Source organism: Argiope bruennichi, chromosome 3 (assembly GCF_947563725.1).
Source record: "Argiope bruennichi chromosome 3, qqArgBrue1.1, whole genome shotgun sequence".
NCBI classification, from domain to species: Eukaryota; Metazoa; Arthropoda; class Arachnida; order Araneae; family Araneidae; genus Argiope; species Argiope bruennichi.
The window spans coordinates 109206860-109233303 of NC_079153.1; the positions used below are offsets into that span (position 1 = coordinate 109206860).

Genomic DNA, 26444 nt, shown 5'->3' on the forward strand with positions numbered 1-26444 from the left:
CTAACTGAATAAATAAGTAGGAACATTTGGACCCTATTTTACTTAAGACTCGAAAAAATAAAAAATAAGTAATTAATCAAGTATTGCTCAAAAATAGAAAAAATGAAAAAAAAAAAAAAAAAATCGGAGAAATCAAAAAGAATTTTTTAAAAATTTTGACAGTTTGAATTAAGAATATGTTAACATTTATAAATAATAATTTTGTATTTCTTTTTTTCTTGAAAATGTTTCTTTTTTCCTTCCAGAAACTTAATTAAAAAAAGAAAGGGGGGAAAAAAAGAAAGAAAGAAATGGAGTTAAACAAAATGGGAAAAAAAAAAAAACCCTTGTAAAAGAAATATATACAACCATTATGGCATAATTTACATATTAATCACAATGCATGTAAGATAACGAATAATGGATTCCAAGATAAGATTAACTTCTGCGAAACCAACTTTCATTCATCTTTTTAATTTTTGTCTTTGCAACGGTGGAATCGGGGCTTCGCCGTTCAGATTGCATTTCGTTTTCGAGATTAATTAATCTCTGTGCTGATTTCCTGAATTTTTTGTCGCATGTTCCCTTCAAATATTTATTATTAATTCTAATTTGTAATGAATAAAGAGTTGAAATTCTAAAAATGTACATAACAAGAAGTGAAATTGACATGAAGGAGGTCGTGGTCAAAGGTATAATTATTTAAATGTTCTCCTAATTATGAGGGGGGGGGAGGGAATGCAAAACTTTCTAAAGCTCCTTCGAATCTGCAAAAGATATCTTTTTTTTTGAAATCTCATAATAATTTTAAGAATTATGTTTCATAAATTAAATCTACATAAGTGTGTAATAATTAAATAAAATTAACAGTTTAATATAAGAAATAAATAAAAAATAATAATAATATTATCTACGCTAATTTATATAATGTATATGTACATGGAGCCATGCTTTATCTCGTTTTAATGAAATTTAATAAAAATTTTGTTTCGTTTTTGAAGCTTTATATTAGAATAGATTTATTGACTCTTTTCCTATTTATGGTCTATTGCTCATTTTTTATTTAATTTGTTTTAAATTCATGAATAAGCAAATGACATAGGGAGAGTTTTGGTATATAGCATTCCTATGGGGATTTTTTAAAAACAGATTGATATTTTAATAAATATAACATGTAGTACAGCATTGTATCTTTTCTGAGACTGTGAAAAAACCTTTAATTAATGAGAATAAAAAGTTTTGAGAATGTGAAAGGGAAATATGTTTGACATATTTAAATATATTTTGATCTGAAGAGTGCTATTTTCATTCCAATGATTAGTTTAATGAGAACAGTATGATTAGCTTACTTATTTCAGCACCTAAATATCCAAGCACACCAATGATATTAAAAGCATGCATTTTTTTTTTCATTTGTTGCAAGAAGGTATTTATAGCACCTTGTTGCCTCCACGTGTATCAAAACAAACATTCACTCAGTCATTTTCTTGCACAGAAAAGCGGCTAGTTGAAAGAGTAGTGAGACACGATACGCAAACTCGAAGAATCATTTTCCGCCAATTTGTACTTCCGAAGGAAAACATATTCCGTATCCAGCCTTCTACTACAGCTCAAGAGAAGATGAATAGCGCGTCTGCTTCTCAATTCGTTACGTTACCTTTTTCTGTTCTGGAGAAAAATCTTCCGCTTAAATTAGAACGCGAAACATGAAAGCGAAGACAGATGGTATAATACTGCAAATCTGGGAATAGTACCGCAGATGAAGAGGTTCATCCCACGTCTTTTAGTCGCTGAAGACAGACAGGACCTAACCGGCCTATTAATCACAAGTCTCAACATGACATCTGTTGACTTTTTTTTTCATCAAGAACTTTTATTTTTTTATTTTTTGAAAGAGGTAATGAAGCAATCCTAATTCCATTTATTGTTGCGAATTGTATCAAATATTTATGATTGTTTTAAAGACATTAACAAGAGGAATGTAATAAAAAAAACGCACAGGCAATTTTTGCATTTAAATGTATTTCACAATCTTATTATTTTTAGTCCGAATTTTTTTAACAATGAAAAAATTTTGTTTACTATTTCAGTAAAATTTTTTTTATTTCTTATTTATTAATGTGACTTTCTATTTTTAGCTTAGTATTATAAAGTTTAGATTATCATGAATATAGCATCATTAAGCGATAAACCAAAATTTGAAATTAATGAAGGCTAAACAGAAATTCATAGCACAACAACTCATTCAAGAAAAGTTTTTCTTGTAGTTTTTATTTTTAAAAGCATTTATTATATATAATTCTGAATTCAAATGTCTATTTTATTTATTTATTTATTGCTAATATACAATGCAATGAATTAATCTTTAAAATACATTCAGCTTCATTTTAATAATGATGATTCAATTTAAAAGTTGCATGTTTTATTTGATAAAAATAAGTTACTTCTTTTTTTTTCATCCTATTAAAAACTACGATAACGCGTTAAGTGAAAAAGATGTGAACTTACCTCCCGAGAATTTTAGACACACATCCGTGAGACACCCTGAGTTGCCGACTAATATCACAGGGTCTCACTCCTTGATGAGCCAGTTCTACTATCCTCTGTCTCACCATATCTGGTAAGGGACGACCGTTAACGAAAACACCTCCCAACTGATTGACACCACCATGACCTGTAATTACATAACCATTAAATAACTATTATTCGCGCAGAAACCTCTTTACATTTAAACTATAGGGTACAAGAATGTTACTAGAGAGACAAAAGTAGTTGAGGAGAAGAAATATTGGTTATCAGAGATTCGTGAGAAAAGAGTTGTTACAAAAATCCCAAGAATATTTAAGTTAGAAATTTATGTTTTTTACTTCATGAGGTCCCTAAAAAAAATTAAGTAAAGTAAGTGTTGAAAACCGTTTACAAATATTGGGTGAAAAATAAAAGGTATTTTAATTTGTGAGAAAAAGGCATTGGAGGGTATTCGCATCAATTAACTGTCGGTAAACAGTTTGATACATTTCCCAATATTAAGTAATTTTGCTGTTATTGTAGTTTTATAAAACGTGAAGCTCTTCTTTCATATTTGTTAACTAATTCGAAATAAATGAAGATACAAGGAAATTAGAAACACAGCGTTAGACATATCGATTATAAACTAGCTTTGTTTCGTTGTTTATTATTGTTGATACCTTTTGAAAGAGAAAAAGTTCATGAAATCCGACACCATTTTTAAAGAGAAGATAGTCATATAGAGTTGATTGTCTTTGACGTTGGCACTTACTGGAGGACTGTGATTCTGATGAGTTCGATCGTCCCATTTTGGGTTGAATGTTTTCCACTCCAGGATTCGATTCCAGATCCAAGGAGGATAAATAATTGATATTGCTTGAATCTGAAACGAACCCGAAATTCATAAGACATGGAAACATTCATTTTATTACAGCATTGTGTTAAGCGGCCAAAAATGTGTGCTTTTCTTCGTTGACTCCTAATGTTATAAAACATTAACAGCGTTCAGTCATAACAAGAATTTAAAAATGAAAATATTTTAAGAAGATACCGCCATTTTACATTTAGATACAGTAGTGCTCGGGGAATCAATTATGTTTTATTTTGATAAATATGAAGTGAATATGTTACTGTGGTTATTATCGTTATATGAATAGAAGTATCTGAAAAATGATTTATAAATTTAATTAATTAGATAGTGAATTTTTAAAAAAAATTTCCATTAAAATATTAATGTACTTGCATAATATTCCTAACACAATTTTATTTATTTCAATGCAGTTGGTTTTGTAGAAATTGAAAAAAAATATTAAAGAAAATTACTGAACGCAATGCAGTTTAAAAAAAATTTATTACTAGTAATAATAAATTTGCATTGTAATTAAATGTAAGTGCACTGTATTTTCTTTCATGGATAAAAAGCAGAAATAATGATTTGGACATTTTATTTATTGAAAATGGTTTGCATAAAAAATTACTTGCTTCTTCAAACTTATATGGAAGAAATCTTGAATTGTACCATAATTATTTAATAGGAAAATGTTTTCATGTTGAGCCAATATTAATAAATAATTAACTCCAATACATAAATAAATGAATTCAAATCGAAAAAATAATATCAGTAGGGATAAAATAATATCAGACATCAGTACGGATACTGTAAAAAAAAAAATTACATACTCGATCATGCAAATATAAACTGCAATGAAATTGAATTACCATCTAGTATTTTCTACTTAAATTTATCTCGTTTAAAACTCATTTTCGTAAAACTTTTATTTGATATAAATATGGTATCATCAGAAACATTAATTAACTGCAAAAATTTTTATTTTTTAGTTTCAGAATTTTGGTGGTTTGCTTAATCCATATTCTTATCAGAAACTCAAAAATCAAAATAGTTGTAATAATTAGTTCTTAAATAGTTGCTTAAATGATATTAGCGAATTATTTCAACACAAATCAAAAACTATAAAATATCCCCAAAACTAAAAGACTTCAGTATTTTTGTCCATTTGATGAGGGCAACTAAAACCTCTTCTCGGAAACAAATTGCATGCTTAGATCCATATTAAAACAGGAATGATTAATTTCTATGATGACAGTCAATCACAGAAACATATTGCTACAAGATTTTAATTAATGGCAGTTCATATTAATGAAAAAATATGTAGTTTTCACATTTTTTATTGAAAAAAAAAAAACCCGCTAAAATTATTTTTATTTTTTTCCTGATTTTTTCCCCATCTAGATAGAATGCGATTGTTCAAAAACTGAGTCGATCGCTAACATCCTTATTTATTTACTATGAATATACATGTTGGAAAACATTTCTTTTTTACAGTTTCTGAGAATCGATCAAAATCAGCAGTTCCACTTCACCAATTCCATTTGACGTTATCACCGTGTTTGGATAATAGCAACTATTTCGGAGAATTTTGTGGTTCTGTCTGGGTGGGGGCGGGGTTAGGGCAAATCTTCTGTGTAATTTGGTTCTTAGATTGTCTTGAGAGCAAAATTCTGACTTTGTGGGAGTGTTCCCAGGGAAATTTTGAAAACATATGATATGACTTAAAAATAAACAAATAAACAGTGAGTGGACGTAAAGAATAACGGAAGCTACATATGCGATATATCTCTTTAAAATGAAGCTAAAAATTTTAAGATTTGTTATAAGAAGATACCAAAAATTTCTGCAATATATATGGACATTATTTATAAATATTGTATTAATAGAATTTTTAGAAACAAAAATTCATTCATCGATTGAATTTTTTTAAAAAAATTATTGATTACTTTTAAGCATATTTTTAGTCACTCGGTAAGCTATTGAATGAAAATCTTCTAAAAGAATTTATATAAATAAAAATTAAAACACTACTAAATTGATGCAAGGGATAAATGAACATTTAAAAAAAAATGTACGAGTGAAATTGTCTGAATTTTTTTATTTTGTAAATAATTGTAACAAAAGATTCCAGAAAATAATAAATTTCTTATTGTTTATTATTTTAAATTTACCTCGCAATGCTTGAAAAAAAATGTTTACTGTTTAATGTTGAAGTCATAACTAATCCTTTTTCTCTTTATGACCATCGTTTTTAAAGTGAATTCGCTATCTGAGATTATATCAAACTATTCTTAGTAAGCTTTCAGTTTTCCTGACTAGGTTATTTATTTTTCCCTCGAAACCATACAAATTTCAATCGAAATTTATTCAGAAATCTTCTGAAAATTAAAATGTATAATTTAATACTTTTTATTCCTTCTTTCCCTTTCCTAGGAGTCCAATACATGATCTTAAGTGTTGCAGCTTAACTTTTAATATTACGCAGCTTCATATACTTTATACATATCACATTAAAATAGAGGATTTTTACAAGATATCAATACATGAAAGGACAAAAATCCCCGTCGACAACATTTTTGTTCTGTTCAAATTGCAAATGTCTGACATTATCGGTAGAACACTATTTAAAAGCTATTAATCTGGAACTCTCTTACATTTTTAATCTAAATTTTGTCATGATAATGTTTGTCAACTGGTATATTATCTGTAAATAGTGTTATGCGACACGCATCATATAAAAATCGCTTAAAATATTTTGCAGGGTAGACCATTCTAAATCGATCGATTAAATTTGATATACCATAACTTCTTGGATAATAGGTGCCCACTTAGTATATATATATATAATACTCATTATTTCATTAACTCTTTTTTATAAACATACATATGGCGACAATATTAAATTCACTTTTTTATGTGTCTGCTATCACTGTTATGTAACTATGAGGAAATTTTAGGCTAATCAAGCCTAAAACATTATCATCCTAAAATGTTTTAAATTAGATTTAAATCTCCTTTAATTTCTGGAAAAAAAAAATGAGGGCTAAAGGCTCGAGATTACGTAAGAAGGCTAAAGAATCAACTGCTAAATTTCATTGAAGTATATTTGGAATTTAACTAACGAGGTATTGTTTCTTCATTGCCGTGTAAAAGTGAAAATAATGGAATTCACTGAGTTTAAAGCTGACAAACAAACATATTTGAGCAAGTTAAAAACTGAAATGCGCCAACCGGTTATCGGGATCATTTCGCTTTCTCCGTGTTCCGTGTTTTCTCTGTTATTTTTTATTTAAATAATATTGACCCCGGCTTGTATTTCTAAGAAGGTAAATGCCATTCTTTAAGTAATGAAACATCAACTGCCTTTTTTCTCACGGTTTGCTGAGAACTTATCGATTTCCCTCTTTTTCCCTTTTTTTGTCTTAACACCTTCTATTAAGCATAGAATAGGTAAATAAATGCGAAACATTGGAGGAGTTTCTAAATAATAGTAATGATAATAACTGCTTCTGAGCAGATTCGACAAACATTCAAAAATGAAGAAAAATATTCGTAATGTGAGACCTGATTCTTTTTTTTAAATAAAAAATTTGTTTTGAATTGCATTAGTTTTAAAGCGCATATAGTTTTTAAAGTTGAAATCATTAAATGATGAAGAATTGAGAAATAAAATTCTATCTTTTATAAACATGCTCACACATGCAATAATTTTTCATTATTGTTATTTATCTTTTGTTTCCTCTCCGATTCTTTTTTATAAAATAATTTTAACTTGATTGTTTATGGTTTTAATTATCTATCATTTCTAAAAATTAATTACATTTCGGAGCAAATTTAATATCTTTAAATAGTAATAGAAATAGAATTAATTGAGCAATCAAAATTATTAAAAGTAATTGTAAAAATTATTTTATTAAACTTATTGCGTTTACTAACTAAAGATGAGATAATGAGCATTAAAATTTTTTGTGTAAGCTACCAATAAACAAATTTTTGCTAAAAAGTCTAATGCAAATGTAAAAATTTTGCAATTGATGTGCTAATAAGATGCTTAATAGTAAAAATTAGAATGCAAGTTTCCACTTTTTTTTTTTTTTTTTTTGGAAGGCATTGTACATTTCAGATTAATTTCATGCCTACTTTTCCATTTCGATTTATTGATTGCTAAAATTTTCTATCATTCGAATTCAGTTAGAGTCTAAGAGTAAAAGACTGGTTTTTAAGTTAAAAATATTAAGAAAAAGCAGTTAAATAACTTATTTTTACTATTCTGAATAAGTAAGATGAAATCTTCAAATTATTCTTTAAAATTTTTTTCAATGTCCCATTTATATAAAGGGGCATTTCTATTAAAAGAATGAATTGAAAGTGATTAAGTTCCAAGAAGTAAAAATAATAATAATAAATATTAATAACGTAAAATTAATTATATTTCTTAAAAGGATTCCGAATAAGTCTAAAAACAAAATGCGCAATGTTTACTGTCTATGCAATTTTTTAAAAAAAACGTATATAAATATGAATAATGTATATTCATATTTATCAAAAAGAATTTTAAAATATTTTTACTCGTAAATTGCATAAAATTATTGTAAGATATATAAATATCCCGTGCAATCATCAAATCAAAAAATCAAAGGTAAATTGTGTCAATTTTTACTAAGCATCATTTCGATTAAAGTGAAATAACTTGATAATTATATATTTTAATTTTGATTTCATATTTCTTAGATGGGACTTGAATATCAAGTTAATAACGATTTAATACTTACTTTTCCGAAAGCATCCTATCCAGTTAGAATATGGACTTGACGTACTTAAATCGACTGGTCTCATAAACGAATGAAATTCATCTAAATAACTAGGCATTGCTGTAACAAGTTAATCCACCGTACCAACAGCTGTTAATTTAATTCCAAGAATTTTCAACAACCTTCCCAACTTTCCGATTTCAAACATTATCCACAATCCAGGCATATCCAGAACACTGACAATTTAATCAACACACATAATACACATTCTTAGGATTCGCCATTTTAAAGAAATCCACGTGTTCTCTCAAACTAGAAATGGTGTTTCTAAAATGAAGCCTAAAGTTAAACTGACTTTTTTCCGCTTAAGCTTAGAAATTCTACTACTAAATGGGCGAAGGGGAGAGTTGAGGACGGGAGAGGGGAATTGGCAGCTTCCCCCGTCGTGTGATTCGATGATAGGGCCTGCAAAAGTTTTTCTCCACTCTTTTCATTGTCGTTTGTTCAGGGCGTCCCGCTGAAGCTACTATTTCACGGCTTGACAGTAAAGCGATCTCTCTGTGTAATATGGTAGCCAACCGATCAACGCAGAAATCTTAGCACAGAGTATGAGCTACCATCATCAATAACAGTGTCAAGATTATCCTGTTTTCAGAAGTTTGGCTCTTCTTTTATTAAAAGTCATAAAACGAAAAAATAAATTGCAGATTATTTTTTTATTTAGTGTAAAAAATAAGACGATTGCGGTTTTCTTTTCTTATAACACATTTCTTCAAAAATTAGGATAATTGAGGTATGATTCAATAAGTTGAAGAAATTTTCACTTTGTGCACTAGGACTGTTTTTAATTTTCGTGTATATATATTATATATATATTTAAATATGCGAACTATAAAAAGTAAAAATGAATAATATGTGTGTATATCTCAGCATCTCTTGAGCGATTATGGCATTATGAACGAAACAGTCCAACTCGTTGCGATATTCCCCTGGTGTCAATTAACATCACATAGATAAATTACAGTCGAATCTTCAAACGAAAAATTTTGACTTAAATTTATTTATCAGAAAATATAGAACTAGAAAGGTAAATTGAAATTTCCTAATTATGAAAGTATTTAAAAAGTGATCCGTGAAATTATATCAGTTAAAGGAAAAGACGATATTTTTTCAGAAAGCAATTAAAATGGAGCATTTATAGAGCTATTTTTAATGCATAACTTACAAAAATCAATTTTAGGAATGTCTAAAGTAATATAGAATAATTGGTGGATAGGTATTTCAAACAGTTAACATATGTGAAAGATACCCTTTAAAATAATTGTTTTAGCAAACCTTAGTTAAATTTTCAAATAAAAATTAAAACTCCGTAATAAATTTTCTTGATCATTTTATGGATAAAGCATCAAAATTTTATAATTGTTTACATAGTTTTAGCAAAGTAAAATAGATTTTATAAATATCTTAGCAATTTATATTTATATAAATGTTTTTACAAAATAAATTTAATTAATGCAAAATCTAATTTTTTTAAACATGTTAATATTATTTCAATTCTATATAACTGACCTTTCAACAAGTTATTTATAAATGAATTCTGTTGTCTTATTAAAGTTTTTTTTTCTTTACAAGTTGTAGTATAAGTAAATAAATATAATGAATGTGATTCGTATACCAAATATGTTAATGTTTCAAATTTGATTTGTGTATATTTCATTTTTAAAATTTGCGTTTAATTATACAGTAACGATAGTGTGAACACCAATGTATATAATATTGTCGCTACGCACATATATACGACATATATTTACTAAAAAAATGAAAATATTCTTGTAGAATATATTTAAAAATATTCTGCAAGGATATTTGAAGTTAGAAAAACTTTTACGGAAATAAAAATGATTTCTCTGAGAAGCTTAATTTTTAAAAAAGCAGTATAAAATTTTTTGTGTGATAATATTCTCCAAAATCATCAAGGGAAAAAAAAACCGATAAAATTCTAATTTTCAATTAAAAATCTTTAAAAAAGTTCCTTTTTTTTATAAGCAGCTATTATCCAAGATAACTAACTACATGCTGATTTTGGTAGCTTTAGTTTCAACAGTCTGTGTTATAGAGCATTTTGAAGGATATTTTGTCCACCAAATATGTCCCTTAAAAAATTTGCCGATATGTCAGACTGTAAACATTATTATGTTAAAATGCTGTCTTAAAGAAGGAAGTATATTTTGCCTTGAAAGAGCAGAAATTTTTTAAATGCATGTGTTTCTGTAATTGCATACAAATATAATTAAGTCTTTTCTATCTGTGTGAAAGGGCATTTGAAGAGAAGTTGCCGCAGATTAATTATGGAGACAAAGAAGGTGTATGTTTATGAAACTTTCTTCCACTTCATTTGACACGCGAGAACAGATGGTTGTAGAGTAGCAGAACAAGGGGTTTCTTGTCTATCGACCCCTTTCTAGCAGACAAACAGCCCTAAATCAACTGCTATAAATAAAGTTCCTATTTCAACCGTCCCTGCTGCTACGCCAGTTTCGTAATATTAATCCCATTTACATAATTGACTTTAGAATTTATTTTGCTTTAAATCTTCTTTGCTTAAATTTTCTTTCGATAAATAATTGACAAATAAAATTTCAACAAAATTGTTATACAATATTTGACACTTTTCATTACTTATAAAGATAAGTTACATTAAGAATGTCAATAGATCTGATATAGTATCAGATTATATCAAATACCAAATGCAGCAGCATCTTTAATCAAATTCGAATACTATTATTCCATCTCATTAAAATAATGTTCATCGATTCTGAAAGGTTTTGGATATTTTCTTCCTTTTAATGCTCGTTTTGTTATTTTATTCTCAACATCTCACCGGGACTCGTGTAACAGTTACTTCGCGAGAGGATGACAGATATTTTTATTATTTTATTTACTTCCTTTAGAGTTCATGTGGGGGAAGTTTATACTCGTATATCGAAGTATACTAACTGAATGAAACATTTCATTTTTCTTTTAGCCATACTGTAGCTTTTCGAGACATCTTTTGTGCAGACACTCGAATACAGGGCGAAAGATCCTCTATTGTCAAGTACCCTTTTTACCGGTGTTCGTGTTTTTGATAGCTTTAACTCTATTCGACAGTCATTTATCGCTTTTGAAAACGATCAGCCTCTATACAAGGGTCTTCTGTATTGAGGTTTAGGGTGTGTAACAATGATAAGGTTGCTAGGACGCGTGTTGCGCCAAATTAAACGCCAAATGCAGAAGTCTTAAGTTACAAAAAATGTCATGGTTCCTTAATCGTCTGTGAAATGATAAACCATTAGTAAATAAAACTGTCATTTGAACTAAACTTAGATTTAAGCTCTGATATCAATAAAACAGTAAGCAAAATTAGTGAAATTTTATCTTGAAAATTTAATACATTCAAGGACAATTCAGTTATAACCGTCACTAGCATACATATGACTTAACAGCATTATATATGCAAATGACAGCTATTTATAGAGTCAACAAAAAAGTTACAAAAAGATATGGCCCTATAAATATTTTGAAAGAAAAGTAACTTTAACCCAGAAGATAAAAATATGGCATTGCTATTTCTACCCAGATTTAAAAACGGTCCATGATTGTATTAAATTAATCGTTACATTTAGTGGTTTATATACTAAGTTTTAAAACACAGCTTTTGTTCGGCTGTTGAATGCTTTACTTAAAACTTATTTATCCAACACTAAATTTTTTCCCCCAAAATCTTTGGCTGTTAATGATAAATCGTTCATTAGAGAAATAATAAATAACTTTGATCAAAAAAATAAGTAATTACATATTTATTTTAAGCTTCAAGAAATGAATCGTGCCTAAGAACTCGGAATTTCTTTGAGGATAAAATATTCTCTTCTTAAAAGTTTTAAATGAAAACGATTAAGTTATGAATGTGAGATACGTGAAAATTGAGGGAATCCTTGCGGACTGGAAAAACAACATCATTAGTTAATGGATAATAGATGTCTTTAAAACAATAGAGACTGTTGTTAGTGTCCGTTATTGCCTCTTATCCTCTTTTTTTAAATTTGACTTTACTCTTATCCTCGCTTGGTTTAAGTTTCGCAAATCGTTTTTATAGTCTGTATTTCAGATATTGAAAGTAATTGAACTCCAACTATCCGAATTAACGATCAAATGACCGTTTTCCAATGACATCCTCAATGTATTGGTCAAATGCCGGTGCATTTAGTGTTAAATAAGGACTGAACTATTTCGGATAATACAAAATCGCATGATCGGATAAAGCTCAGAATTTAATTTAAAAAATCTTAAAGGTTAGGGAAAAAAATCATAAAATTATATTTAATATATGTTAAGTACCGAAACCTGAAAATGCTGTTAATAAAATAGAATCACCTCACAGAACAATTACATAAACAGACAGTATATAGCATTGAGTTGTGGAACGAAAGGAGTAGAGTAGAATGAACAATAAATATCGATACAGACTGTTTCACAACGTTCAACTGAAAATAACCGACTTCGACTGGAAAGATGTTAAGATTTCTGACCTATAATTTCACTGTTATTTTCTTAATTTTGATATTATTATTAGTATTATTATCTTCTAAAATAGATTTGCATGTTTGATAATTCGTTCAACTGTGTTTCGATAACTGAAATTCTAAGGTATGCTAATATATATTAAAAACCTGAAATCCAGTGAAATCTCAAAAATCTTTAGCGCGCATGGTAAATACTTTGCAGTATTTCAACTTTTCCTCTAAACATATGAGTTTTTTTTTTGGATATCATGAAGTTTTCAAAAAGCAATTGGAAGCCTTTTTTATAGCAGTAAAAGAAAATAATTTCAGCAAAATTATGATCTCAAATGATGGGAAAAATTTGGTTACATATATATCATCGGAAAGTTCTTCTCTTTTTAATGTTTTTAAAGAAAAGGGAAGAAAAGCAGACTAAATTATTTCGGAGGCTGAGAAAGAGTCGGATAATTTATAGAAAATAAAGTCTGGCATCTAAAATCCAAATTTTTAAAATTTAAATTACATAATTTCCTATTTTGGTAAAAAAAACTCTCGAATTCTACAATTAGCTGACCTCTATATTTACTGTTTTGAAAAGTATTATTAAAAACAATTTCTTTAGTAATCAATTTAGATAAAAAAAAATATTTTTTTAAAAAAGTCTTTGGTTTTTGATTGTCAGAGATACTTATCATAAAAATAAAATTTTTAGGTATCATTCTTGAAAAAAACAATCATCAGTGCAATTTAACATTTTCATTTTTGAATATGATACCTGTATATCACCGGAAAACTTATACAAAAAGATCTTTTTCTAAAATTTTGAAAACTACTATTAAATTAATTCGTTCACTTTAAGTGGATAATACAAAATCGCAGAACTAGTTCATGCGGAAATAGAAATACGTTTTCGGTTCGTTGATTTTATTCTGTCGAAAGAGGGAAGGAGAAAAACACTAAGCAAGGAAGGTAAACACAGAGAAAGATCTAATGCGTCTTCATGAAAGGCAACAACTATTTATTCGCATTTTCATATCTACAATTTTGTCCTTTGTTTCACTAAGCAGACGAAATAAAAAATGAATGTATAAAATGAATCATATCTATTCACGGAGTTCCTCCAAGATCAGAGTGTAAATATATTGCCCAAAAGAAAAGCAGCGAAAATCTGGTTCTAGTGTTAATACCCAGTTTATTAATTTTAATATTTTTTTTTTTATTCAGAATCAAAATAAGAACACTTTATGCTTATTTATAATACATGGACTTTAAAAAAAACTAGCAAACGAAAATATAAAGTTTCTTAAATATACTGTGTATAATGGGGTCACTGTGGATGATTCTCTTTGCCTATTCATTTACTTTATATAGTAAGTCCTTACACTGACTGGAGAAATTTCAGAATTTTTTTTTAGTTTCAAAAGAAAATTCCAAACATATTTTAAACGCTTAACATAATAAATGATGTCTAATAATTCTCCAGCAAAACTTTTATGATGCAACATTCTAAACTGATAATAAAATGTTCCTTTACGAAAAGATTAAAAGATTTACTAAATTTAGTGTGAGCTTCGATTTTTTTTTTTGGGGGGGGGAGGAAAATTCAATTCAATCATCGAAAATTTCTATAAACACTTAAAACAATGTTAAAATTTTTTAAATAAGGATACTGATACCATTTAAACTTGAATTAAAACTAAATAAATTCGCAAACAGATATTTCATAACAAAACTTTTATTCACTGTAAATAAAATTTATTAAATTACTTAAAGTTGAAAAATTATTTGATGTCGTTCATCGAAAACTTCTACAGTGGAAATAAATTATTTCCCCCTTAATTCCCTTCTCTATTAAATCAATATAAATTTCACGCATTCATGCAATTCGATGAAATTGTATAATTAGGTGTTCTACTATATCTATAATAATTCTATTCTTTTCTATAATGATTTGTAAAAATGGTTTAATCTCAAAATTGAGCTTTAAAGTCAGTTTCCGAATTTTTAATTGCGACAAATTATTCGAAAGTTTCAAAGAACGATATGAAAAGAGCGATTATGCGCCAAATATAAATTCTACGCCCGTGTTTCCCTGTAAACTTGAGGCTATTGTGAGTTACCTGTGATTTATGCGTCTTACAAAGAAATGGGAATGCTTTTCTGCTCTTTCATTCCTCTCCCCTTCTTTTTGTTCTCTGACGTGACATTTATCCCTGCCCCCAAAGTATGTTTTTTCTAATCAGCTTTAAAGGCAAAAATGTTTTTTGTCTGACAGGTTGTAGTTTTAGTAACTGAGTCAATTATTTTGGAAAATAAATATACTAATTTTCGTTAATAAAAGTTTTAAGCTAATCAAAAATATCAGAAATATTTTTCTAATTTGTGCATTAATTTATGTATTAGCACTGTTATTTTCAATGTCTTCATTAATCATTAATTTAATTTGATTTTCTGTGGAAACATTTTCATTTTTACTTTTTCGTATCCAAAGTCTATATAAGGTGAAAAATTATAATTCTTAAAATATGATCTCCATATTTTGATGAATCTCCATTATTAAAAAAAAAAAGTACTGTAAAAAATGAAATTATGCATTTCTGTTTTTCTGTCTATGAATACAATAAGTTAAAATTGAAACAAACTACAGACATTTAATTGGTATATGGCCTTGCACCAAAATTGAGGATTTCTAAGAAGTTTTTACAAAATTCATCTTCTTTTTTTTGCCTGAATGCATGTGGATCCAATAACTCAAAAATACAAATAATAAGATAAGTGAAATTAGTATATTATATATCATTAGAATTGCAGATTGTATTAAATTTTGAATCATTTCAAAGAATTGACAGCCTCTTTATTTGTGTCCATTTGAAAAAAAAGCAGTCTCTCGGAAACACAACGATTAAACAAATGAAATTCGTATGCGGTCTTTGATCGGAATTGTAGATGCTGTAGAATAAGGAGAAATTCATCTAAAATCCAAACTTAGTTTTTTTTTCACAATACAATAAAGCATTTATTGTGAAGCATAAACTTCACAATAAAATGAAGCATGAAAATTGTACTGGATGAAATACTGATTGCGAAATAACACAAAATCCTATTGTTCAATTATTTGCAATATTATTTTCATTAAAAAAGACTGAATGAAGAATTTTTCTAAACATCCACATTTTACTCCTTCTCCTTCATAGAAGGTCTCTTCCAAATGGTTTTTTGTAAACTTTTGTGACCAAAAATTAACGAGACCACTAACGGTGCAACTAAACGTTTGCTGTGAAAAGAGGAGTCAGTAAGTCTGGGATCCCTTGCCTTAGCCCTTTCTTTGTATACAAAAGTCTTTTCAAACGACAACAAACGGTGTCAATCTTTTCAAACCAGTAAAGTCGACAGCAGAAACTGATTTTTGCGCAGTATATAAAAGGTCGCCAACATCTGTATTTTCCTTCATTTCAGAGTTTCTATTCAACACTTCTTTCCGTCCAAGCTTACTTAAGCTTTCCAAGATATTCAGAACAAAATTTAAGTTTGAACGAATTAAATTAAATCACTACAAGGAGAAAAAATTACATATAGGAAGCAGGAAAACAATATTGAAATGTTCGTTTATAGTATTAATAAATGATTTTCCTACATAGAACATTTCACATTTGTAAATTGAGTAGCTCTTTTTTTTTTCATTGCGAGCATTATTTATTTTATTTTTTAAATACTATTCATCATCAGTAGAATATGAAAAGTTGCCAGTTATGTTGAAAATGAGGAGGAAAGACAAATTCAACAGTTAAATATTTTCATTTTCATTTTTTTTTTTTTTTTTTTTTTTTTTTTTGAAAACAAAGCTGTTGCCCTGAAATTTTGCTCTAATTTCAAAACTTACATTTTATTCATAAGGAAATTTAGATTTTTTTTTTTCCTTTTTTTATAAATTTTTGCATATTTTTTGAAAATTTTCACATAAAATTTAAAAAATAATGACGCACTCTCTTAATCTTTTAATAAAATCTACATTATTTTTTTGCAATTATTTCATTCTTGACACATACTTTTTCTTTTTTTTTGTTTGTGTGTGTGTGTATGTGCATAAAATATGCATTTTCAAGTTTTTTTTAAGGAGTAAAAAAACACCGCAAAAAAAAAGATCGAATCAATAAATATTGATGATTAAATTCCACATTTGAGGAAGTTAGGTGTGCAGAGAATTATTGTATTAATAATTGATGCCATACACGAGATGCGAAGAACATAAGCAAGAAAACGTTACTATAGCAACCGCATACGATGTAACATTTCAAAAGGCTCATAAATACAAGATGAGCAATTATTGTCACAGTGATTATTTTTAATAAGTAATTTTACTAAATACGCTTCTGATTTATTTATGTTCCTATTTTTTTGGAGATAATCAACTCGTTAATACCATAAACAGAATTTAGATAGGATAGATATAATATTAAGGGCTTTTTCATTTTATTCATAATATTTATTTAGAGAATTATTTAAATATATTAATAATATCAGTTATTAATATCATAGCCACATAATCAATGAAAATTTCGCCACATAATGAAATATTGGTAAATGATTGGCATATAATATATCATAATATTTGCTACACACTTTCTGAATGCTATTTTTAATGAGCGCCATTTTTCTTATTTGCTAAAATATCATCACCAATAACAATTTTTTTTTCTGATTGAATTAAATCTTGAATTTGATCAGTATCTAAATTATTTTGTGATTTCCTTTCTTAAAAACAATTATTTTGCGATCTTTAATTCTCCAAATCACAAAAATGCTCCATGGTGCTTAAATGCAAAAATGCACCATACACCAAAATGCTTAGTCATGGCCCAATCAAAGGAACTGTTTGCATAACATGGCCCTTTGTGCGATTTCCATATCATAATTAACTATTCGTATCCTGTAACATCTAGGCAATAAGTGATAGTATCAGTTCTGTTATAAACGTGATGGACTAGAAATGGAATCGACCTGGTGCACTTTATGTGCAATATTTGAGCATGTTCAATTAGCATTTTCTAAAACCGGATTGCTTGTTCTTGTCAATTTTGAAAATAAAATTCAAATGATTTTTTTATCACATTTTGTCTTATTTATACATGAAATATTTTTGTTGAACTTGGCCTTTCTCATATTTGTAACGATGAAATTTTCTAATCCATTTGTCACTCACTTCCTGATGTGCAAGGTAATTAAAATTTCGTGTACTTGTGTATTCAAGACGACAAACCATTTTTGATGTTTTCAAAACCTAATTATCACTTGATTCGTTAGTTAAATTTACTTCTGGTTCCTTGTCAGTCACTAAATGGTGGAATGAGTTTGAGAAATCATATAGCTCATGAATAAAATAATAATTGAATTTAAAATATTCTGTTGCTTGGCACACTAATTAAACTATTTTTTAAATACGTTTTACTTCATTTGCTTTATATTTACAGTAACACTAAAAATTATCTTCATTCATAATGAATAAGGCATTTTTTTCAAGTTTCTGAACTAAAAATCGATCGATTAATGCTAGTAGAAAGGTTAAAACGTTTCTATTTTTGATTTTGATGCTCGCTAATAGCGAAGTTCAACATACATTATGAATTACGTGCAATTTTAGCAGAAGCCAGAATAGAAGCTAGGGCAGTTGAGCGTGACGTCGTGTTCGTTACGGTGAGAGGACAGAAGACCTATTTTAATATTTTCCCTATAGATGATCAAATGGAACACGATGCACTCAAGCCCTTCCCTGCCTTTACACCTTTCTTTTTTTCTCCCAAAATAAAAATCCTCTGTTTTTGATGACGGACCACGCTGCGACAGATATCATTTCAGATTTTGAATTCTATTCTGTGCAGAAAACATATTCGGAAAATAAGGATAATTATACGAAAACAGTATCGAATCTTTATCTTCATATTATTGTTAACAAATTATATAAGTATTTAATTATATATTAATAATAAAAGGGCATGTGTGTGCATGTCAGTTGGCATAAGCACACGTTTAGAAGAGGTCGTTTTGACTTAAATTTATCAAATTTGGAATAAAATTATTTTAGAGAATGTGAATTTCACATGTATATGTTTGTGAATATGTATTTTTAAAATTTCAATTACAATTTTAATCAATTAAAAATTTTAAGAATATATATATTTTTTTGTTTCTTTACTTCATGAAATTCAGCTTGTTTTCATTGGTTTATTAAATCGTTTGATCATGTTTTTTGTATTGTTTAATCAACGGATAACATTGGTTGCTTTCCTTAAGGATTAATAAAATTAGCTCTCCGGAAGATTTTCATTTTCCTGTAGTGAAAGTTGCATAGTTTTAAAAATATTTTTCGCAGTTCAAGTTCACTAAATGATTGAATTTGTGTTTCATTTGTTAAGTTTTGCACAGTAAAATATATTTTGATACCTGCTGCAAACCGATATTTTTTTTATATAATGCGATGACAGATATATGCATTTTAATTATTTAATTTGCATTTAAATTACATTTTAATTTCATATTTATCATTATTCAGTATATGATAAATGCGAAATATATATATATATTTTATTATATATTTTATATATACCTTTTTATAATATATTTCATTGCAAACATTTTATTGTGTTCTTTGTTATATACTTTTGAGATTAGATGATTCGTCCGAAACTATAAATGATACTTGGTTGGCATCTTGTTCTGTAAAATTCCAATCTTCACTAATGCTACGAGGTTTGATTTCCCAGAGCTTTAAGACACGCAAACACTAAAATCCAACTGAAATTTGATTTCATGAAATAGTATCTTCATGAAATTATGAATTCAAATCTGAAAATCCTGATTATCATTTGATCAGAGCAGAATTTACACATGTGTACGCAAAATTCTTCAAATTCTTCAAGTTAAAATTTAAAATTAATATTCTTTGAGTATCATGTGAAGTCTTTCCTTTTTAATTCCATAAATTTCACCTTTAATCTGCTGCATAAATAAGCCTACTTAGTTAGTAGTTGAGAGTTTATATTATATTATATTATATTATATTATATATTATATTATATATATATATATATATATATATATCCTTTTCTGCTGTCTAGATTTAATTTCACAAATTTCACATCTTTGTAATCATATGTCGCTGCACTCGCTGCTATGTAGGATGGACCATTTTATATTCTTGTTATACAAAAGCTAATTAATAATAAAATCACTGATTAATTTTTAGGAATTAAAACAAATTAATTACCATATCTTTTAGATTTCTAATTATTTAAATGAAGCCTTACACTCACGCATTCTTAATTATAGTTGTTATTAATTTTCAAAATGTAATGGTTCATGTTTACTTTTTGCTTGCTAAAAAGTCCGAACTTCTCAGCTTACTGACCCCCTAAAAAATTCCACACTCTACTAAAAGAAAAATAACAAGTGGAGAGAATTTCACAACGGCTCATTCGATCTGTCAAAGCCCTCATTCGAAATAACAATCGAAGAAAAGCAAATAAGCCTTCCCCCCCCCTACTTTCCATCCCTCAAGACGGCCGCCCCTTTAGATTACGGGGCTCCGTTAATGATACTGAACTACCAGCATTACGCGCCGACGTTTTTCCTAGAACAGGGTTATCCTCTCCCTCCTACACACTCTACGCGATCGTCATATTTAGTTGGTGGGGGTGGGAGAACGAGTTATTTTATTTATCGTTTTATACCATTTTTACTTTTATCGTTTTCTCTTTTCGCTTTCTTATTTTTCTTATTTTTTTTAATTATCATGCTCTGGAGCAGTCGGATTTCTACGAAAATGAAATTTCGTTTTTCATATTTCGAATTTGCCCCCCTCCTCCCTTTTTGGAGGGGGATTTATTTACTTTTTTTTTTTTTTTTTTCGATTTTTTTTTTTCTGCTTAGGAATGGGAATGAAAGAAAGATAGAGAAATATTCTGTTTATTCATTCTGGCGCCAGCGCAATGTCCCAATTTTCATTGTCGTCGTCTTTTGCTTATTCTCAAGGGCGAGGTCGAGAAGGTTTGAGGTGAGATCTAATGTTTGTTTTGGAATCTAATATTGCAAGGTGATAGAATCACTGATTCGTTAATTTCAAAGAAATGGTATTAAAGTCGGTTTTCGAAGAACGTTTGTGGTGTACCGGCCACAACAATTTAAGCACGATTCTTCTAAGTAAGTAAGAGTATATTTGCTAAGATATTTAGAGCTTTTAAATGTCCCTGATTAACATACAAAACAAGTGATTTTAAAAGAGATTTGAAACTTCAGTCCCCTTCGTACTTCAAACATCGTATATAATAATGTTTTATATTTCATTTTTCTGTTTTTATATTATTTTTTTAAAAAATTACTTTTAATAATATGCTAATGGTAACAAGCATACACAAAATATAATTACCATTGCCGCAACATTTATGAGTATAAATCCAGCAAGTTAAACAACAGAAGCATTGTTGAAAAATATAATTTAAATATTTTCAAAAATGTATTAAAATTCTGAAAGAATTAGTTTTACGAGGAAACTATTTAGTTAAATTTTAATCTATTTTTGAATTTTGCTGCATTTGAAAAAATAATTATTTGCCTAATTTGGTAGCTTTATGTTTAACGGCCTGCAATGCAATGTTTTAAATGATTTTTGTAACATGTATGCCGTGTCATGCAATTTTTCAATAAAATCCTGCCTAAAAACATTATCATGTTAAAATGAAACATAATGTTGTAAATAAACATAGATTTGTCACGAAAATTTTGAACCACTGAAATTTTTTTTAAAAATCTTCTAGCAAAAATTAGACTTATTTTATTCATGTTTTAATCAGTATTATGTATGTAATGAGGTTAATTTGAGAATAAATTACAATTTGTAGATTTTTTTAAAAAAATTATTAACTTAGAGTAAAGAATATTATTAAATCTGTGAGCAAGAAATTGTATTCAGTGTATCCATCTTCCAGTATCACAATGAAAACTGGAGAAAAGAAATTAAGAACAATTTTATATTGATTTTTTTTTCTACGTGCTGTGCTTTATAACTTGTTTCTTAAGAGTGGCGTTTTCACTTTCCTAAACTAATTTGATCTTGCCTGTATATTTGGGCTATTTCAATACTCCAATTTTTTTCCATTGATACGCAGCTAATGAAGCTGTTGTACTTGTCAAGTTGTGGTATAGTACATTTATAAAAACATCATCAGTAAATACTTATTTGTAAGAGTTATCTTGTCATAACTTGTAGAAAGTAATTAATTTTTAATAAAAGAAGAAAAATAAACTTAATCACTTATAAGAAAATGAAGTTGTTTCTAGTCAGCAAAATTAATCTCCCAACAGTTTATCACTTTTCTCTAGTTTAATGGAATTTTTTAATGATTCTGCGGATTTGTTCAAGACTCTTTACTGAACTGAACTGTTCGAATCTTCAATTACTCGTCAAGATCTTTCGACACTAATTCGATTACAGGTTTGAGTTATCTCTAAAGCTAATAAAAGCTCCGATCTCTATTTTTAAAACCAGAAGCCTTTCCTCGATAAACTGATTGATTTATACGCTTGACCTAAAAGAAAAGTATTGAGCAATCTCATAAAATATCTTTTATTTGCTTTATTTTATTTCAGCAGTTATTTTATCGCTGGAAGTAACAATTTGTCACTCTTTATTGGTATGTGAGTTTTCTACCAGTTCTTGTGAATCCACTTAATTCAAAACCGTCCCTAACATAATCATGGAATGTACTAGACAATATAGAGAAGTTGACATTGTGAGCTGGTGTACAAAATATCATGTATAACCTGAGAAATTCTGCTTTACTAGAAAACATAACAAAAATTTTATGGCTTAACAAGCAATATTACCTATACGAGTTTTCCAAATGTGGAGGGAAAACTGAACTTTTTTTTTTTCCACATCTGTCATGAATATGATATACATCTGATTATTTTTGGAAAATTTGCCATATTCGTTATTGGAAGCAAATTTTTTTCCCCCTTCCTTTTGTAGAAATTGGGAAATTGAGATAGATGTTTTGCTTTGCTCAGCGATGATATGTATTTTTTAAAAACACAAAATGTTTTAAATATGCAATTCGATGGTATAGGAGTTTAAAAAGGGTTGGATTATTAACATTTAAAATGACAATAATGTGGAAATATTTAATTAAATTTTTTAATCGAAAGAAAGCAAACATTATGATTTAATTTTCTTAGAATTTTTATTTCAGTAGATATCATTACCTTTAAAAACAGATTGGCTAATCAACATAAATACGATTAAAGTTAATTTTTACATTACAGGACGTGAATGCATTCAAATTCTGAAATTCTTTTCAACAGCCTTATTAATTTGAATTTATAGGCATCATTAAAAACTCGCAATGGCTTTTTAGTAATTTAGCTATCAAGAAATTACAGAAAATTATCAGTCAGTTTTGATGATGACTACCACAGTCCACACTAATCTTCTTTTTAGTTGAGATAGAACATAAAATATGCCATGATTAATATTATTTTTTTCTTTTGGTTTTATTTGTACCGGTAAGAGTAAAAGATTTGTCTGCCTGGGAGCAGTGGTCAAAGGCGGAAATTTGTAACATAAAAATCATTATAAAACTGAGATACTTCCTTATACTTTTTTTTAAAAATTTGACTTATTTCATGCTTGCACAGATGGAATTATTCACTTTATGGTGTTTAGAAGATTGAATTTTTTTTTGTGTGCTGTCACGATGATAATACTCAATTATAAAATTTTCAGATTTCTTTATCAGATAATCAATTAATTTAATTTTCTTTGATTCTTCTATTCGAATTGGTGCCCTCTAGTAATGAATATGAGAACCAATTTGTCTTAATAATCAATAAAAATTTTAACAGCGAATTCTAAACTAAAGACAAAATAGCAGAAACTAACTGAAAAATGCTTCTACTTTTTAGTTCATTAATAAAGGTAGTTTTAAAAATTCTTTTGTTTAAGTAGTAAAATTCATAATTTTAATATTCAAAAGTAACAACTATTTTTATCCATTCATTAAAAATAAAATAATTACCCCACTCATATATTACAAAAATTCTATCAACGATATTTTGTATTGCAGTAACTTCCTCTCTACGTAAGCACACTTTATCTGTAAAGCTCTGAATCTCTGATTTATTGTTTCTTATGGCACTTGCCACGGACAAGCCCGCTGCTCAAAGACATCCGATTTAAGCCTAATGGGGAGCGCCTCTTGTTTTTATCGTAGAGCCAACTTGGGCCAAGAGTACGACTTGACTACTCACGCACAACCCCTTTTTACAGGAGGGCACATTCACACATCTCACAGATAGAACAGGATGAACAACCATGCCCAAACCGGGACTCGAACCCGGGACGCCCAGAACGTCCAGATCACGGGGAAGATGCGCTATCCCTAAGCCAGGACGCCAGCGATTTATTATTTAAAAGTATACAAAGAATTTTAAAGTTGTATTTATCGATGCTCTTTGTTATTCCTCACTTTTTTTTTTAGCAGCAACTGATTTCCGAGGAAGCAAAAAGGATTTTTTTTTTTTTTGATAATGTACTGTGTATTTATTGGATACGAAAGAATGCAAATAATTTTTTTATATAAAATATAAATAAATAATAAAAGAAATTCAATTGTTTTTAAGGAAAAAAAGCAGGATACATATTATTTTTTTAGAATTAATTTTGCTTTTTGTTTTGTGAAAAACATTATTAAGCACATATCAATTTTCTCGACTCTAAAATTCCTCCTTATAAATTCATTTAAGGCGTTTATTTGTAAACTGAAAAATATTTCTGTATTAATTTTATCAGTTTTGTGATTTTGTTTCATTGTTTTGAGATACGCAGATTATTATAATTTTTTATTAGACTTTTCTCATATTCTTTAATATAATTATTAATATATAATTGTTTGCCTTCAAAACTTCATAATTTATAATGCAAATATCTGTTAGCAAAAAAATATTTATTTCCTAGCAAGAATAGAATGCCTTTCGGATTATTTGAATACTATCGAAGCAATTTGTCAAAAGATTTTTTTTCAGCCTGAAACACAGAATCGTTACATCAGACAGTTCAGATGCATAAATAATAACTTTTCCCCTCTTTTGAGAAGTAGCATAAATCTGTTTACTTTCCTGAAACTGGGACTAGAAAAATGATGAATACTGAAAAGAAAAAAAAAAAAAAAAACCCAATAAAAATTGTTAGAACCCTTATTTATGTAAATCGTAAATATAACAGATAATTCTTACTGTTTTGAAGTTCCTATTGTCTGTGGATTGCCATACCTGTTTGTGAGCAGAAAACAAACTTATTTTGTTAAAATATGCGCCGTTTTCTCATTTAGGATTTCAAAGATTCTTGGTTTGCCTGCATGCGTCAAAGCCTATTAAGTTCTAATCTGAGTGGCAGAATTATTCCTTTGATATCGCTAGGGTTATTGGACCATATCAGCATTGGAGTTTTATAATGCAAATTGAACGGAGCAAAAAGTGTGCAAATCGGAAAATGTAGCACTTTATTTTTGGCGATGCGTTCGATATGTAAAAACGGCTTTACATTTATAAAAAAAAGAATTAACTAAACATTAAATATACTGCATGTTTCAAACTTTAAATATGTATACACAAAAGAGATGTCTAGACTATTTTATAAAATAAAGATTAAAAACAAATTCTCAAGTAATGGATCGGTATTATAATTGATCTGAATAAAGAAAATATGACAAATATCAGGATATAAAGGTTTTCGTTTATGATTTAATAAAAATTTCATGAAGTCATTTTGTAAAATAAAATGCAAAGACTCATTATAAGATATTAGATCTCTTAAAACGAATGTAATGAACTAGATGTATAGACGTCATGATTTTTTTAAAACTTGTATTATTTATAGGCCGGATACTATCTATGAATTACGTTATACTCTATTCATGGTGCAATTTTGAAGTAGTAGGTACTCATTACAAAATTTTGATCAGACTTTTAATCAAAAATTAATCAAAATTTTAACGCTTTTTCTCAATAGCTTCGTATTACATTAGATCACAAAATCCATTTTTACATCGATTTTGAAATTTCAAAATTAGTTTTTCAGCTATCTATTTTATTTTTGTACATTTTTTCTCTAATTTATATAAATAAAAAATATTTTTAACTATATTTTGCAACAATACGTTCCATCATATTATTTTTTGTGTTAATGCACTTGTGCATTGCGATGCTATTAAATACAATTTTATTTGTGTGAACATTTTCGTTGCTATAACCAAGAATCTATTTAAAAAAAATAATAAATTGATGCATCAGCGTAAAATTTATTAGTGCTAGAATTTATCGAACTAAAAGTCCAAATATCTTAATTTTTTTGATTTGCTGATTTCATTTACTAATACCAACTATAAAAATTTTCGTCTTTATTTCCTCTGCAATTGTCCCTCATTATAATTAATATTTTTTTCTCCTAAGGCATTTTGTATTTTTCAAAGATAAATTTTTGTAAATACTTTCTGAAGATTCAATTGCCTTTTATCAATATGCTTAGTTAATAACAATAAATTAGGTGTTTTTGGACAAATCTTCACTGAAAGTCATCCTCTATTTTTTATGTAATGAAAGCATAACATTTCATTTTGTTTGTCATTTTATTCCCAGACAGCCTGCTTTATGATTCAATTTTTCGAAAATTCTGCAAATGCCTAGTTTCTCTGTGCATTATTGGCTCTTTTCTATCTTTTGGCTGTTTGCATAAACAAGATAGGGATTGCTTTGTGATACTGTTGTTTG

General features: G+C 28.1%; 1 protein-coding gene across 5 annotated transcripts in view; it reads right to left on the reverse strand.

Annotated features, from left to right (window-relative positions):
• Positions 1 to 26444, reverse strand: part of LOC129963697 (paired box protein Pax-2-like) — a 104639-nt gene that overhangs the window by 32526 nt on the left and 45669 nt on the right. For 2 of the 5 annotated variants that reach the window (XM_056078207.1, XM_056078205.1), the window contains exons 3-4: positions 3260 to 3370; positions 2488 to 2653 (exon numbers count right to left, since the gene is read on the reverse strand). In XM_056078207.1, the coding sequence (XP_055934182.1) occupies positions 2488 to 2653; positions 3260 to 3370 (277 nt within the window). Of the gene's footprint in view, positions 1 to 2487; positions 2654 to 3259; positions 3371 to 8109; positions 8416 to 26444 lie in introns of those variants that run through there. The other 3 variants (XM_056078206.1, XM_056078209.1, XM_056078208.1) reach the window with 3 other exon arrangements.